Here is a 17,064-nt window from a genome sequence, read left to right as displayed (position 1 = left end):
TGGATGGTTGAATGTGTGGATGCAGAATCCATGGATATGGCGGACCAACCGTATTTTGCCTTCCAAATGTTCGCCTTAGCTTCCACTAGTCTGAGTCAAAACAGCCAATGTTTAGTGATAATGGGAGTTGTAGTGCAACTAGAACTTTCCCATCATTGCAGTACTAGGTACAGAATGGACCCTAGTTCCTATATCTCCATAAAAAGAAAGATAATGCACTCAGAAACTTCGAATTCTGCTGAGTGTTTGTTTTATTCTAAGGTGATCTCTATGGTTTCCCTCAGAGAAGCAGCTGGAAAAGGAATGGAAAGCTTAACAAACCTTTTCTGCCAATGTAAACTCACACGTAGTCCTTTTCTTTTTAAAATTGCACACTTTCTTCATTATGTTATTTCTAACTATTTCACTAATTTAAGACACTAGGGTCTGCCAATACCAATGCAGTGAGCATGAAATATATATGGCATTTCAGCAGTGAGTACAAAATTTTGTTATTCCCTATTGGGGTTCAGAAGAGATGAGAAGGAAAAAAAAATCTTCACAAACATGCCAGATGATCTAGGTTAATATAATAAATGGGGTAGGGCAGAGAAGGCCCATGTTATAAGCTACAAAATGAACTGGTGCCCTGCTACCTTTTCAGGGTTGGCTCAGAAACTTCAAAAAAGTTCAGTTTTGTCAACTGTAAGAAATTTTAAAACACAGGAAACACCAGGGGTGTGCTTTTTGTTTTGTTTTGTGAGCAGAACCCACCACAGAGAGAAACAATTGTGCTATCATCAAATCTTCACAGTCCATTACAATCCATGTATTTGGCCCATGAATCCCTTTTAAATTTCCCTTTCAAATCTACACCAGTCCCAAACCATGCTGATATTCTAGCAGTACTTCTTTAAATACAAATACAATTGTAGATGGTTAGTTTTTGATTTTTGCTTCATGTTCCATGAACCCTTCTGTCTTCAGCAACCAGGAAATATAGGAACCATTTCCTTCAACATTTGTCTCAGTTCTTTTTCTCAATAACGCCAGTTGGTGTAATTTCCCCCGCATCCCATTGTCCTATGTACGGTATTAAGTTTCATATCTATGACTGAACATTCTTTGCTCACTCTGAAAATGTTGCTTCATCAGAGTTCATAGCAGTCCAGCCAAGTAATGAACTGAAATTGATCATGCATGTACACAAAGCATCTAAGAATGTGCAAGAAAACTACAACACTACATGAACACAAGAAGAGTCCTGCTGGATCAAAGATCCATCTAGCGCAGTAATCTTTTTCCAGCAGTTGCCAACATTCCCTCTGGATCCGGGAAACCATAACCTAGCTATTGTCCAGGGTATCATTCCACCAACCGAGAAAGGTTAAGAAGTGCTGACTTTAGAGTGGCCTCCTCTCTCTCTTATGACAATAGGTTAAATACTGCAGATGACAATTTGATCCTGTCGAGTTGCTGACAGATCCATGATCTTAATGGCTTGCACTTTCTGGCTCAGTTGGTAATTTACATCCAAGAATAATTGGAGGTGGCTGAGACCTTGTGCTGCATTTTGGATGTTAACAAAAGACCTGATGGAGGACTGAACTAATTCCTAAAGTATGAATCACAGGCATTTCTGAGCTAGAACTGCCCAGTGAAGATTCCCTCAGTGAGGATTCCCTCAGACAAAATATGGGCTTAAGCCATTCTGAGAGCATCCTTTATTTTTAAATGATGCAGTAACACTTTATTGTTACCTAATACAACAGGGATGCCTTCCTTTTGAAGTGCCATGCATTGGAAAGAAAATATGTAGAAGCACATATCTTATTGCTTCTCAAAACAGGGCTTCAAAAATTTATTTGGGTATGCTGGTATGCTAGCAAAAAGAGATCTGTCTTCTGTCAAACCTGGCTCTTCTTGCATTGTCCAAGATGGTGTACAGAGAGAACTATTTCTGTTCATTAAACATCATCCAAAAAATAAATACAAATTAAGAAACATTTTTTTTTTGTTCTATGGCGAATCATCAGAGTACAAAGCAAAAGGACTTGGGATGACATTCATTTTGTTTCTTTCTTTCATGGCTTTAGGAGAGCTGGAAGCTAGAAGCAAGGACGATTTTTATTTTTGATTGTTGTATCAGTGTGCTGCTGAGCAAGTGTAGAGATGTGTAAAGTGACCATCTGCAAAATAAACACAAAAAGAGCTTTGAAAAGGGCAGATACAGGTTTGCAAACAATAATGTAGGGGAGACAGGACTTGTAGGGTTGAAGCTCTGAGAGCTATTGATTAGCTGGGATGAAGACGTCATATGCCATACCCCTTGGGCTTTCCCATTCCTTCAGACCTAACTGTAGCTCTCAAGCAAATATTCACAGTTATTAGGGGTGTAATCTAAAATGTGTAGGTGGTGGGGTGGCTTGGAATGGGCAGAAAATACTTATTTCATTTCAAAAGATAGATGAAAATTGATAGATTTTTTCCCTAAAACATATGAATCAATACCACCACCTGCATTTGGGGGCTCTTCTTTGAGGAGGGCCTGCATTTCAAAATTTACCAATACACAATTGCATGCAACAAGTCATGGATGTAACCGCCCTTTGGATGGTTCTTTGGATGATCTAGGGCGGCTAATATAAATAAATGTATTTGGCAGACAGGCACCCCTTTGTTGAAACATTTGTAAAAAAATGAATGAAAGCCAACGTTCTCTGCTAATTCTCTGCTTGCTTTATGGAATTAGCCTTTTGATCCAGAATACCTAATATCTATCCTCTAAAACTGTCAAATTCTAGTTGCTACAGAAAAGGTCTACCAACAGCACAAAGAAAAAAATGGACCAATCAGCCAGATGTAGAATTTAATGGCATAACAATAGATACAATCCCTGGTGTAAATTTCTTAATTTATTACATTTGTTTCCTATGTTTTCAGTTGTTAATTATTTTATTTGTTTGCCACCTTTCTTTCAATATGGGACCCAACATAGCTCATGACATAGATTAAAACAAAATACAGCTAAACTGATCAAAACCTTTAAAAAGTTAAAAATTAAATAATCCTATGGAAAAACAGGATTAATTTAAAATATAACAAAATGAGGAGGGGGGAAAGCAAATCTCCTCTATTAATCCCCCCCCCCCCCCCGCAATTGATTAATATCCAAAACTTGTATAAGTTAAAAGATTTTGTTTTGCTTTTTTTGCTGCTGGTGAAAGGAAATCAGAGAAGGGCTCAGCCTAGCCTTTTGTGGGAAAGACCTCCACAATTCTTTTTATTTTATGAATTTGGTTAAGAAAACAACTAACTCAGCTCAGGACTACCAGTGTCCTCCTAGACCAGTGGTTCCCAAACTGTGTTCTTTAAGAGATTTTGGACTTCAACTCCCAGAAGCCTCAGACATGTTACTCAATAGTCTGAGATTCTGGGAGCTGAAGTCCAAAATTACTTAAAGAGCACAGTTTGGGGATCACTGTCCTAGACTAAACAGGTACATGAACCCAGATCTCCTGTATTGCAAGTCAATACTCTGTTCACTGCAGCATGCAGACTCTGACACAAGATCCCTAAAAACTGAAAGAAGGATATAACCCCCCCCCCCCCACCCTTTACTTCAGAGCTTGTGCTCAAATAGCTTCTGGTGCAGACAATCCAATGCAACATCAAGCATATCTAAGCCTATTTCATTTAGAAGATGGAAAAGTTACTTTTTAAAGACCACATCTTCCAGAGTCACATAGTCCTCCAAAGGACTGTTTTCAAACTCTGCTGAAATTCACGAAGCAGTGATGAATTACCTAGCATTACTCATTTGTTGTGACAGGTTCGTATTCAGGATCCCCATATATTCACTGCTTTAGGGACTAGGTAGGGACTTACTGGGTAGAGCTCTCTGCAGTCAACAGGGGTCTGTTCCGCTGTTGATCAGGAAGCAGCTGATTAATGTTTCCACTCTCCTTCACACAAGTGAATTTCAGTATGAGGAGGAATTGCAACACAGAACCTTTGTCTGCTTGTTGTAATAGAGATTGCCCATGGGAGGGTTGGGAATGTCAGTCAGCTGCTTCTTGATCGACAAGGAAACGGACCCCTTTCGATCACAGCAGTTGCTGTACAGAAAGTGTAAATTAGGTGGGTTGGGTCCAGAGACACCAAGTAGCAATGTAATTATGATGATTACATAGCGATGCAGCCGATAGAGAATTCCAGCCATGGATTCAAATATGTTTCAATATTATTTCAAATCTGTAACAGCTGATGGCTTGAAGAAATTAGGAGAGTACTAAAGCAATTCTTGAACATTTTTTTCTTTTTTATACAGACCAGAAAAAAATTATATTATAATCATGGGAAACAACCAAGTTTCACTTTCATTGTTAAGGGTAGTTATTTATGCACCAATCAATATCCTCTCCCAGAAGAGAGACAAAGGATATTCACTGGAAACTCAAAGGCAGCTTTCAGACATTTGCGGGCTGCAGGCAGGAGGAAGCATTCTACTTCAGTGATGTAGAATGGAGACACAGCAGCTGCATAAAATAACAGGAAAGAAAAGAGGGAGAGAGAAACCTTTCCCCCTCCTTTTTAGGGGTGGTGAGCACTTATTATATAATCATAAAACAGCAACTGCATTCATCTTTTGATTCTTCTGGAGGGCATTTTGGGAGCTGCAAAAGACAAAAACAAAAGCAAACCTCCACAAACAAGTATTTCCAATCCTGTAGTTACAAACATCTTGCAAATGGTCCATTTTGCCTCAGGGTTCCCCAAAGATGAGGCAAATCTCCCTACAAAGATACAGATAGTTGCCAGCAAAACAAACTTTTCCATAACACAGCCTAATCTGACCTGCAAGGTGGGGTACCTCAATACACTTCCTCCCACCCTCACCATTTATGATCCATGCCAAGCAAGGGACTTTAACTATGTCCAAAATCTATTGGAGAATGAATGCATTGGGAAATGGTAAGAACTGAACCTCTGAAACATGTGTCCCACTAGTTCTACTGAACTTAGTTGTGTCCTGGTCTTGGGACAGTCTTTGTTTCTTCTTGTCTAACCATGACCTCCAGAGAATTATGTGAAGTGGGAGAGGAATTAAAGTGGAATGTTGTGGCATCAAAACATAGAAAGGTTTACTATCATATCACCCTGTCGGTGCACCAAGAGTGAGAATCATGGGGCTTGAGGATTACATATCACCTCCAGAAGCTCATATTTGTAGTCTTTGGGGCCCACCCAGATCTCTTGTGCCCTTCTTCTCCTGTCAGTATTTCAGAGGAAAATGTGAATGAAATTCACCTGTAGTGGAAGGGGAAATTCTCCTCTAGAGAAAGGTTTTTCTAGCATAAAATCTTCTTTACCCCCCACCATCCCAAAAGGTTTTTTCCCCCTTGTGCCTCCAATTGAATCTGTCCTTCAGGTAGGTATGCATATTTTTTGCAAATTTCATTCTCATGGGTAAGAATGATTAATTTACAGTAACTATCCCCCCTCACTTTGTACTACTATTTGTAGTTCAGTATTTATTATGTGTGGGATGCAGTGGCTTAGCGGTTAAGATGCTGACTCTGACAATTGCAAGATAGGCAGGTTGGCAGTTTGAGACCCAGTTGATGTGAGACGGTGTGAGCTTCTATCAATAGTCCCAGCTTCTGCCAACCTAACAGTTCGAAAAAATGCAAATACAAGTAGTTAAACAGGTACCACTTTGGTGGGAAGGTAACAGTGTCCCATACAGTCAAGCTGACCACATGACCACTTGAGTCGCCTTTGGACAGCACTGGCTCTTTGGCTTAGTAACGGAGTGGGCACGTCCCCTGTAGTCAGACATGACTAGATATTCATATCAAGGGGAGACCTTTACCTTACTTATTATGTGAAAAAGCAACATGGGCTTTTCTGTGCAAAGATATTATTTTCCTTTCTGAAAATAATGCTCTCTGTGCAGAAAACATCTGGCAAACCCCAACACCATCACACATTTATTTATTTATTTGCACAAAATTAGTCCAAAATTGAGAAGATTCTTCTGTCCTGTATTCTCCTTTCCTGACACCCAAGAAACCCACTTTTAATCTGTGATTCCAATATTTACAAACAATCTTCCATCCTTTAACTTCTGGTCACTTCTGATTTTATTTGGTGAGGCCGGTGAAACTCTGGGGAGTACTAGACCAAAAGGGATGTAATTAAACTATGAAAACTTATCCCATCCTTGAAGACTTTTAGAATCACAGAATCACAGAGTTGGAAGAGACCACAAGGGCCATCCAGTCCAACCCCCTGCCATGCAGAAAATCCAAATCAAAGCATGTTTTATGTTTTAAATTCTACATTGGTTAATTGTATTTTGAGGGGTGGGTGGGTTGAGGGTTCGGATTGTATATTTTTAATCTTGTAAGCCGCCTCGATTGCATTTTGTAGAGAGGCAGGATATAAATAAATATTATTATTATTATTATTATTATTATTATTATTATTATTATCCCTGACAGATGGCCATCCAGCCTCTGTTTAAAGACATCTAAGGAAGGAGACTCCATTACACTCCGAGGGAGTTTGTTCCATTGTCGAACAGCCCTTACTGTCAGGAAGTTCCTCCTAATGTTGAGGTGGAATCTCTTTTCCTGTAGCTTGCTCCAGGTCCTAGTCTCTGGAGCAGCAGAAAACAAACTAGCTCCCTCCTCAATATGACATCCCTTCAAGTATTTAAACAGGGCTATCATATCACCCCTTAACCTTCTCTTCTCCAGGCTAAATAGACACTCCTGCTGAATTAAGTGTAGTGAGCGATAGAGCTTTGAAAATGTGGGAGAATCCAAGGAGCTATAGTCCAAGCAAGCAACTTTTCCATGCTCTGGTGGATTATCATGAGGGAAAGAGCTTTTTCAGTGGTGGCACTTTATTTGTAGATAGATTTCCCAGATACAGTGGCATCACTAGGGTTGGTGTCACCCAGGGTGGTAACTCATAGTGTCACCCCCCCGACCTCCTCCATTTCACATCATACAGAATCCTTAGTAATGCTTTTTTGCACTAATGTTACTCATAAATCATAATTCCAATATACCACTCAATGTAATACTAATAGTTGTGACATAAACAACTAATAACATTAAAATTATATGGTAGTGCTGTGTAAGCTGCACTGATAAATTTGTATTTGATGGGAAGACACACCAAGTATTAATGCATAAATAAAAATATAGAGTTAGATTTGGACTTAGTCTTACTTAGAGAAGAACCATAGAACTCAATAGAACTCAAATGAGCAATGCTAATGTTTCTACTATAATTCTAACCAAATTTGGATTTAACCCATTACTTTGCAAAATTATGGATAGAGAAGAGCAAAACACCTTGGAAATGTTGTAATTGGTGGTTGATGACACACCAAGTAGAAGATGGGGGTACAATCCCTTGCAATGCTGGGAAAGGCATAGCCAGTTAAAATAGAAGATGTGACCCTCCAGATGTTCAAATTCAACTCCCATTATTCACTGCCTATGCTAGCTAAAGCTGATGGATGTCCGCCTACCATGTTGGACATCTACATGTTTCCTGGAGCAGAATATTCTTGGCTGGGTGAATGAATAGCCTAAAGCAATTTCTAACACTCCACATTTAGCATCTGTTTGAATCCAGCCTTGAGTCATACTTCAGGCTGCTTTCACTCTCTTAGTCTATCACTCAAATCAAGCTGATTCAGACAGCCCAGTTTAATTTGCACACAGATTTAGGGCACATTCTCTGAGAAACACTAACTACGTAAGTCCCACTGGCAGGTGTGTTAAACTTTGGAATTGTTAGCAGATACTAATTCCTTGCACAGAACATATACTTCCTGTGTCTTTGAGGTTATGCAGAATCCAGGACTGTATCCACATTACAGAGTTACAGCATTTTGATACCACTTTAATGGTCATGATTCTATCTACAGAATCCTCTGAATTTTAATTTTGCAAGGTACTTAGAATTCTCTGCTGAAGAGCTTTAGTGTTGGAGTTCAGGGACGTGTACTAGAGCTCTCTGGTTTGATGGCACTTTAGCTCTGCAGACTGCCATAAATGTACAGTGTACAGGCCAGTATCTTTTCAGCTTGTAAACACTATGCAATTTGATTTTTTCTCTCTCCATAAACCATCCATGTTTTTCCTTTTCTTCTTTAATTTAAAAAGAAGCAAACAAGAAGCACGCACATATTCTAGAGAACAAAGAACCAGTTATACTGTAGGCAGTTTTAGATTCTTGCCTTTGGGCAAGTTTAACTATTAAAGGAAATCAAACATCTTCCACCTTTGTCTTCGGGGTCTCTTCCACTGGCTCACTTAATGCTTGCTTATGGCTTGAAATGAGTATATGTGATAGAGGTAGTTAACAGAACATGTCGAGTGCCGTATCTGTAGGGCTAGTTCAATTGTTATGTATACCACAGGTAGGTAGCTGTGGAAGATCTGCAGGGTGACCTTCCAGGGGCCACACACACTGTCAAAAATGCTTTAAAAATAATCAGAATTGTCTATCTCTAGTTTTGAAAAAAAATGGATTTTGCTTTTTCAAATGCTAGGGCCCCCTACAACCTACCTAAAAAGCAAAATATTGTTTTTGGTGGCTTCCAATAAAGGTAATTCACTTGGGAGCTATATGCAGTCCCATTTTCCCTAGCCTTGACATTCACCCTGGGGACTATCTTGACTTCATACATCCAGCCAACCATTTCCCTTTGTATCCAATTAATAATGTTGGGTGGGTGCTGGTATTAGGAACTGCTGGGAAACAAGGAAGTTTGCACTAGTTAAGGCTTAGATCCTAGAATAGTTTGCAGAAGAACCTTTCCCATCTTATCCTCTTTGCCACAAGGCTCTTCAGCACTTACTTGAAACTCCCATTACATGTAGATTATAGATTTAGCATTTGCTAAAGAATCTTTCCGGAAGGAAAAGATATGTGGGATATGATGCTGGACTAAAAGCATAATCTACAGGTAATGAGGGTTTCAAGCATTGACTTAAAAGTGCAAATTGGTTCAACATTAAATGTGGTTCTGTTGCATGGAGAATTTGAATGCTAACATATTCTGACATTATTCATGTCTGATGCCATTAATTTGCAGAGACTCTTCTATGATGCGGATCGCATAGAGAATTATGAGCTACCTTATACTGAATCAGAACACTGTTTCCTTTAGCTCAGTATCATTTACTCTGATGGGCAAAAGACCCAGCAATATCTTGGAAATTGACTTCTAGAACTATAGTGATGTCAGGGATTGTGTGCAGAGCATGTGCCCTACAGCTGAGTTATAGGGCTCTTATTTGACAGCCTATACCCATGATGGCAAACCTATGGCATGTGTGCCAGAGCTGGCATGCAACACCATTTCCCCTGGCACATGGCAGGCCTCTTCCTCCTCCTTCCTGACTCTCCCTGGCCTTCAGCTGCCTGTTCTTCTTTTTCCCCCTCACCCCCCGGGCCTTCAGCTATCTCTGGAGAGGCAGCTGAAGGCCCAGGAGGCTGGGGAGAAGACGTCCCACCCTGGAAGTCCCACCCACTTGGTGCTGGAAGACTTTTAGTTTGGGCACCTGCCTCTAAAAGGTTTGCCTTCATTGGCTTATACAATACAGTTTCATCTACACATGCTCAACGGCCGGCACATAGGGTTCCTTTAATCTTTCATTGTTTTATTCATCTCTGTTGGTTAAGCCCACCACTATCACTATGGATGCCAAGGCACCAGTTTCCACATCATTATTATTGTACTCATAAGGAACAACAGGCACAAGATTGACAATGTAAGTTCACAAATTATTTGCACCTTTGCACCAAGAAAGGGGAATCATACATGGTCTGGACTTGGCTAGTACCTTGAAGATATAAATACAAAGGTGAAATATTGAAAGGTTAAAGGTATGTAACATTAAATTTAATATATCTGAAGAGCCAATCATAGGACTCCAAAAGGATTTGGAGAAATACAGATACTTACAGAGTTAAGACAATTTCTCTACACTTCCACCCTTAGATCAGTGAATCCATGTTTGCCTTCATTAACCAGTGTTGGCCTTTCAGTCCTTGTGTGCCAGACCAAGACCTACCAAGAGAATGTGGATCTTATAAGAATCATATAGCTGAGCCTGAAGATAACAGCAAATATACATGACACCAATCTGTAAAGTTTATGTAATGTGTGAGGTACTTGACTATAAGGAACTAAATCTTCACTCATTTCATTTTTGCATGGAAGGACAAATAATACCAGCAACTTTTTCTCTGCTTTGCAAGAATAGGGTTTCTGTACAATTTTCAAGGACTATTTGTACTTCAGGAGTTTGGGAAAATTTGTTTGCATAAAAATACTTGGGGATCTTCTGTGCAGAAAATGTGTTTCTGGCATTGAATATGTTTCTTGTGTAAAACTCGTTTCTGTGCAGGGGATGGTATTTTGCACAAAATACTATGTATTGTGATCCTACAAAACAGTGGATTAGAGTGTAAAGCCCCACTCATACAGTTCTGTACCTTCTCTCTACCCTAGAAAGCTATCCAGCTCTGAGAGGGTCTGCTACTGCTGCTTACTGATAGGGAGGAAAGGGATGAAGGAGGAGGCAATTCACACCATCAATTTACAGCTTGAAGAGGGAAGGAAATGATGGTGCACTCACAGATGGAATGCATCCTCCTTTTCCTTTCCATCAGAGCCCAAAGCAGCCACATATTCATAATCTGAATTGCTTCTCCCTTCCCTTCCTGGTCAGCTGCTGGAGGGAGGCTTGGGATGAGACACAAGGGCCCCCCTGCTTGCCATCCAAAAAGTTGCATATGCATTTGTGTTGCTGTTGTCTTCAAGTTGTTTTGAACTTGTAATGTGAACCTATCATGGAGTTTTCTGGGGTGGAGAGTGTGTGACTCACCCAAAGTTACCCAGTGGGTTTCTATGGCTGAGCAGGGAATTGAACACTGATCTCCAGAGTTGTAGCCCAGTGCTCAAACCACTACACTCTGTATGCATGCATAAGCCACACCTATGAATGAACATATCAAAGCTGTTCTCTTTTGCCTCAGCAAAAGGTCTCAAGTATTCATACACTTTTTTTTAACTGAGGATACTAATAATAACAAGTATTCTTCATATTACTGCTTGAATGAAAGTATCTCCATCTGAAAATAAGTAGTGAACTATCTGGAAAATGAAATTGTCTTTTCCCTCATTTTTATATATCAGTTTTTGTATCCTGTGTCATCATTTGCTCACTTCTCTTATAGGATGAAAGAGGTCGAAATGGACAATAGAGGTAGAGACTTGGGGCTTAACCATGCAAGTTGTTAAATGGGTGGCCTGCCACATCAGAGTTGTATACAGTGGACCCTTGTTATACGCTGGGATTTGGTTCCAAGATCCACCATGTATAACAAAATCCGTGTATGCTCAACTCCCATTAAATATAGTGACATAACAAAATGGTGTCCCTTATAAAAATGGAAAATCAAGGTTTGATATTTGAAATTTATACTTTTTTTGAACAATTTCTAACTGTGTATGCTTGAATCTGTGTATAAAAAATCCATGTATAAGAAGGGCCAACTGTATTTGTATATGTGTGTATTTATAATGATTAGGCATGCTGGCAACTTCTTTTCTGTCATCATTTGGGGTGTGTGTGTGTGTGTGCCAAATGATGACAGAAAAGAAGTAGTCAACATGCCCAATGGTTATGAATGGTTGAAGCTGTACTGATGAAGCAACATCTGGGCACCCAAAGTTTTGTGGGGCATTGTTTGGATCAGGAGGAAGCATAGTGCAGCCTGAATGTGGCCCCTAGACCCCTGTGGTATCCCCTGAAGCCCCACTACAGTCCTCCAAAGCCCCAACACCCCCCACCAATGTTTGACCTTTGTGCAGTTGGCAGCTTTAGGCTCCAATCCATCCATGGTCACCAGGTCCTTCAGTAAACTAGTTTCTTGATAACCTCCTTTCACTCCATCTAGCTTGAAATTGGCTTGCGGCTTCTCCAGGATTAATCTGATGTTGATGGCAAAGCCAGCCATGTCGATGGCAAAAGGACGGTTTGGGTCAAACACTGTTGTCCAGCCTACCACTTTGCCAGCTGGACTCACTTTCGGAGACTCATATCTGAGACCACCAACAAAGGCAACAGGCCATACGGAGACCTTCTTTGTATAGCGCATCTGCTTGTCAGAAAGAAAACAAAACAGGAACAGGAGTATTACAAATCCCTTTTCTATACATTATAGATACCCTCTGTTATTTATCTCCACACAAACTACTCATTTCCACAAGCTTTAGGTTCTTGTTTTCTTGTCAGCCTCCAACCATATATTTGCACTTCTTCTCTGCTCCACTCTTTCTCTTCTGACTGTGCCAAACTCTCTGCTTTTCTTTCTACTTTGCTGTTCTGAACACACATGCACAGTGGGAACACAATCTATATCTGTGGTGATGATGTGTTGTATCTCTGAGTCCAGCCATAGCTTTGACTGGCAAGGAGAGAAAATGAAAAGTTATTCTTTTGGACTCTTTTCCCAAGAATCCCCTCACCCTTGACAGCAGCCAAGCCTTGCAGGATCCAGGGAAAAAGCTCCAAACCAAGCAAATATTCACATCATTGTCTCAGAAGCACTGTTCTCTTCCCATATTCCCATACACTTGTTGTACTATCCTTTTTTTCTCCTGCAAGTGCTTGTACTTTTCTGATTCATTTAAATTAAAATATGGAAAGCAGTCATACATCTGAACTAAATCATGCTCAGCAACGCCCACAGCAACTCTGAGCACCTTGTGGTCTTCCACATGATGGACTGCAGCTGCATCAGCAGTAGTCAGCACAGTCAATAGTAAAGAATGGAAGCTATACTGTAACTACTTTTGAAGGGTGACAATACAACCATCTTTCTCTATGCTATCTGGTGGAAACATTCTAGGGTTCCAGCCCCAACTAGAGATGCCAAAGATTTAACCCATGGCCTTTTGTACCTTTCTGATTTATTATAAGTTTAGCTGGCATCTCCATCTATCCATAAAAATTACTTAGTTTGCCACAAAAGATTTAGGAAAAGTACAATAAAATCACCAAACACATCCGAATCATGGACCACAAATATAATGTACCCACAACCTTTCAGTCTCACACCTCTTCAAACAGCTCCAAGCTATAGGTATTATCATCATCAGCAAAGTACACTACACCCTCTGGCGGTGATATGGTGCTGAAGCTTTGTCTCAACCAATGCAGTCCAAGATTCCTCTGGAACGTGCCTCTTGGAGTGTGAGACGGGATCCAGGACATGCCCACTTTTAGGCTCTTAGGAGTCTCGATGTTCAGGTGAGTAAAATTGATCCCTGCCTTTTCCAACAGATTAGATACTAAATTAGTCCTTCTGGGTGAGTCCTCCACTACTACCCAGTGAAGATTCTGCACATGGAGGAAAGTATTGGCCAGTCGGGTCAGTTCAGCCTTCTGCACTGGCCTGGTGTAAGTCGGTGTGATCACAAATATGGCAGGTAGTGTGTCTGACCATGGGGGAGGCCTGGAGTACATGAAGCTCCGGATTATTTTTGGAGTAGTTCCAATGGCTGGTTGCCGAACACAAGACGGAAGCCCATCTTCCCTCACTAGGGATGTGCTGTTGAAGAGGGATTTGGCTGTCACATTTTCATCTGTTTCCTCTAAGGCAAAAGGAAGAAAGAGAATAAGAAATAACACAGCTCCTCAAAAACCTTGCTTCAAGTTTTTTATTCAGACCTTTCCCTGTTACGCTTTGCATTCTAATTCTCTTTCTTCTGGGTAGACAAATTTTGACTGACTGCAGTTGTTGGGCTTCTTTTTTAACAACACCAAAGAAACAACAAGCTAATTAAAACAGAAAAAGCCAAGGATGTTGGAAGAGATGTTCATATCAAACGCAAATATCTTTTGTAAAATAATATCCCTGTTAGGAGTTTGTAAATGTCAAGTCAGAGACATACAAACACTACCAGTGTGTTCTGTATTAATGCATCTGAATATGGGATGTTAATTCCCCTCTTGTGAATGCATAGTTATGAACATGCTGGGATTACTTTGTATAGAAAAAAAAAGTATTTTGAGTTACAAAGATCCAATGTTGCCACACTGCCACCAAGGGAATCTATTTCTTTCAACGTTTCTACTTCTGTGATTGTCATTACCACACTTCTGCCATCTATTTTCCCCTTAGGTCCTGAGATTTATTCCACCTCCACCTATTCAAGCAGATAGGGCTGCCATCTTCCACCAAAGCAGGGTTTGTGTGCTGGTGGGCTTTGGCACTGGCCACCTCTCTTCCTGCAGTGGGGAAGCTAACAGGAAAAGGAGGCTCTGGGTGGGAGCCTTGCAACCCTATATAGCAGACCTGGTAACCTGCAGACCTAGGGTGATAAATAATTCTTTTGAATTTCAAAAACCTTTTGTAACAAACCAATAAAGTCTCCTGGGAAGCTTTCTATTTGTTCATCTGCAATCCACTGGCAGGGAGGAAGTGGGAGAGAGAAAGCAGTACAAGAAAAAGAAGGAAGCAACAGAAAGACAGAGAGAAAAGTGGTGGTTCTGTCCACCACTGGACCTGCTACTGCCACACAACCTGTGAAAGATGGTTCTTGAGTGCATGCACCCTTTTATGGAGAAAGTATGCCCCACTCCTTCTATATATTGCTAACAATGGAAAAAATGGACAAATAGGCAATGTTGTTATATTCTACCTGGTGTCACTATTCTTTATTTTTATCAGAAAGATATAGTTATGTAAGGACATTGTAGAAATTTTTGTGAAGCCTGGATTGGGCAGAGTTTGGAAAATTAGAAGAATGAATATAATGACAATCTGAAACAATCCACTACTGAGCAATTGTGATATCATGCTTTGGAACCCACCATTGCTCAGTTATGGATACTCCAGCATATCCTTATATTAATTCTCCTTGAAAGTAACTTTCCCAGCACTGGGTTTGTGTACTTACTTCTTAGAAGGCTGAGGTAGCGGGTGGCTGGGTACTGATGCCACAAAGTTAGGAGAAGACCCCATGGCAAAGCAATCAGAAGCGTGGTGAGAAGGTTACGTCTCCTTAGCATGCTGCACAGAGCTTCTGGTGCTTGGGCATCTCCCTACCTTTCAGAAGAAAATAGTGTGAGTTATAGACGTGACATAAGCACCGAATATATGTTGGAAAATACTTCTCCAGTCAAGCACTCTTTTTGCACACCTTCTTTGCTATTAAAGTGTTTTGGGTGTTTACACAGTATAGGCTGTCCTGCATGCCTCTATTCTATTTCACACTGCCTCTCAAGCCAGTCTCTTTATTCAGATACAGATAGTAATGCATGGGCATTTGATAATCAATATAACTAGTGAGGACTTAGTGCTTGTGGCCCTAGAAACGCCCAGGTGTCTGTGGTCATATAAAAACTCTTCCCTCTCATTTCTCTCTTCCCAGTTGGTGAGTCACAACTTATCAGAGTTCTTCCTTTACCCAAAACTTTCTCTTAGTGCGCACCAGTTCATCTCATGCATCTGCGGAAGTAGACCTAGTCTATGAAAATTTCTGCTACAGATTCTTTTGCACAGTTTATCTCATCGAAATTATCATCCAGAAATTATCCCTAATCCAACACTATGGAAAATGAAACGGAAATCTCAGCTGCTCTGCAATGGTTCAAACTTCTTTGGGAAGCGTTGAGCCAGTATCAAGAATTAATGGGAGATAATTAATGATATATCAGTGAATTGAAGAAAGGTGAAGCATTCAATGAGGAATTAAAATTCATGACAGGAGCAGGATCAAATAGTACTCAAGTAATTAATTAAGAACTTACACTCTGTCAATATAAATGCGTTGGGAGTGTGGAACAATTACATTGTATGCAATTAATTAGTAATTAATACATTGATTTACAAGAATCAAATCTAAAAATGAATTGAGAACTATTTGTCTTTCAGATCTAGCACCAAATAAAACAAAGTAAGTTTTTACAAAATATTTTAAACTACACAATGGAGACTTGAATGCACAGGCTAAAGGATTTAAAAGGCTTTTCTGCAATCTAACCTAATGAGCCACTATTTATTATTATAAACAATTAATAGATATGACAGAACCACTCTCACATGTAGCAACAATTTATTCCTAGAGAAGCAGAAATCAAAAAGAAGGAAAATATTCAAAATGAAGGAACAATCAAATATCTTCCCAAACAACCTATTTAATAGTAGATACTAAGTCAAATGAAATAAAATAATTTTTAAAAAAGCAAAGAGAAATGAAGGCTAACATGGTTTAGAATCACTGGTTTTCATGATCTCACAACTCCTTCATCCTTCACCCAAGGAGAACCCAGAAACAAAATCACTGGAGCTTTGAAAGCTTGCAACAAGTATATTGTGCATTTTGGTTGGCCAATAAAGGTATCGCTGTTTGGTGGAATTTTGTTTGAGTTTGCTAAATGGCCAAACAGCTACCCCTGCATTATTTCATATGTGCATATTTTAAGCTCTAAATAAAAACTTTGTTGGAACACATTGAACTGCTCCTCTTTCATGTGGTTTAGAAAATGGGACCACCCAACTCACCTGGGCTGGTCCTGTTGCTGGGGGGGGGGGGGGCTGGTTGGCCTTCCCTGGTGGTTTAGCGGTGGTGCGGCCCTGCTGCAGTGGCCAGGCGCGGGCTCCTGGTCCACATGGGAAGTGGACTCCAACTCTCAGGTGGCCTGGGGGATTCTGGGCCACTTCCGGGCCTGGGAGACTACAACTCCCAAGATCCCTGAGGAGGGAGGAAGTGGCCCTGATTGGTGGCCACAGGAGCTACTTGCCCTGCAATTGGCTGCGAGGCCGGGGGGTGGTGGTCCCACCCAGCCTCCTTTCCGGCCATTTGCCAGCCAGCCTTTCAGGCTGGAGTGGTGCCAGCACTCAGCGCCATTTCCAAGCTGCTCAGGAGAGAAAGCAGCACCAGCGCTGACTCCACGAGCTGGAAAAAAACCCCTTGGTTTCAGGCTTTCATGGGTGGGTCCTCCAGGCCTACCACTAGGGGCCAAGTAGGGTGGCCTT

The 17,064-nt window shown here is 40.6% G+C and overlaps 1 protein-coding gene across 4 annotated transcripts in view; it reads right to left on the bottom strand.

The window, feature by feature from the left end:
* Positions 1 to 233: 233 nt before the first annotated feature.
* The window catches only part of LOC149319863 (galactosylgalactosylxylosylprotein 3-beta-glucuronosyltransferase 1-like), a 65,342-nt gene continuing 48,511 nt past the window's right edge, over positions 234 to 17,064 (bottom strand). For 3 of the 4 annotated variants that reach the window (XM_089512488.1, XM_089512486.1, XM_089512487.1), the window contains 5 exons: positions 14,984 to 15,128; positions 13,140 to 13,675; positions 11,881 to 12,177; positions 9,977 to 10,081; positions 234 to 2,168 (listed from right to left, as the gene is read on the bottom strand). In XM_089512488.1, coding sequence (XP_089368614.1) covers positions 9,995 to 10,081; positions 11,881 to 12,177; positions 13,140 to 13,675; positions 14,984 to 15,128 — 1,065 coding nt within the window. In that variant the 3' untranslated portion in view covers positions 234 to 2,168; positions 9,977 to 9,994. Of the gene's footprint in view, positions 2,169 to 9,976; positions 10,082 to 11,880; positions 12,178 to 13,139; positions 13,676 to 14,983; positions 15,133 to 17,064 lie in introns of all 4 variants that reach the window. The other variant, XM_089512489.1, reaches the window with a different exon arrangement.

Source organism: Sceloporus occidentalis, unplaced genomic scaffold, assembly GCF_023333645.1.
Source record: "Sceloporus occidentalis isolate IW3139 unplaced genomic scaffold, rSceOcc1.0.p SCAF_2, whole genome shotgun sequence".
Classification (NCBI taxonomy): Eukaryota; Metazoa; Chordata; class Lepidosauria; order Squamata; family Phrynosomatidae; genus Sceloporus; species Sceloporus occidentalis.
This window is presented reverse-complemented; position numbering and strand designations above follow the sequence as displayed.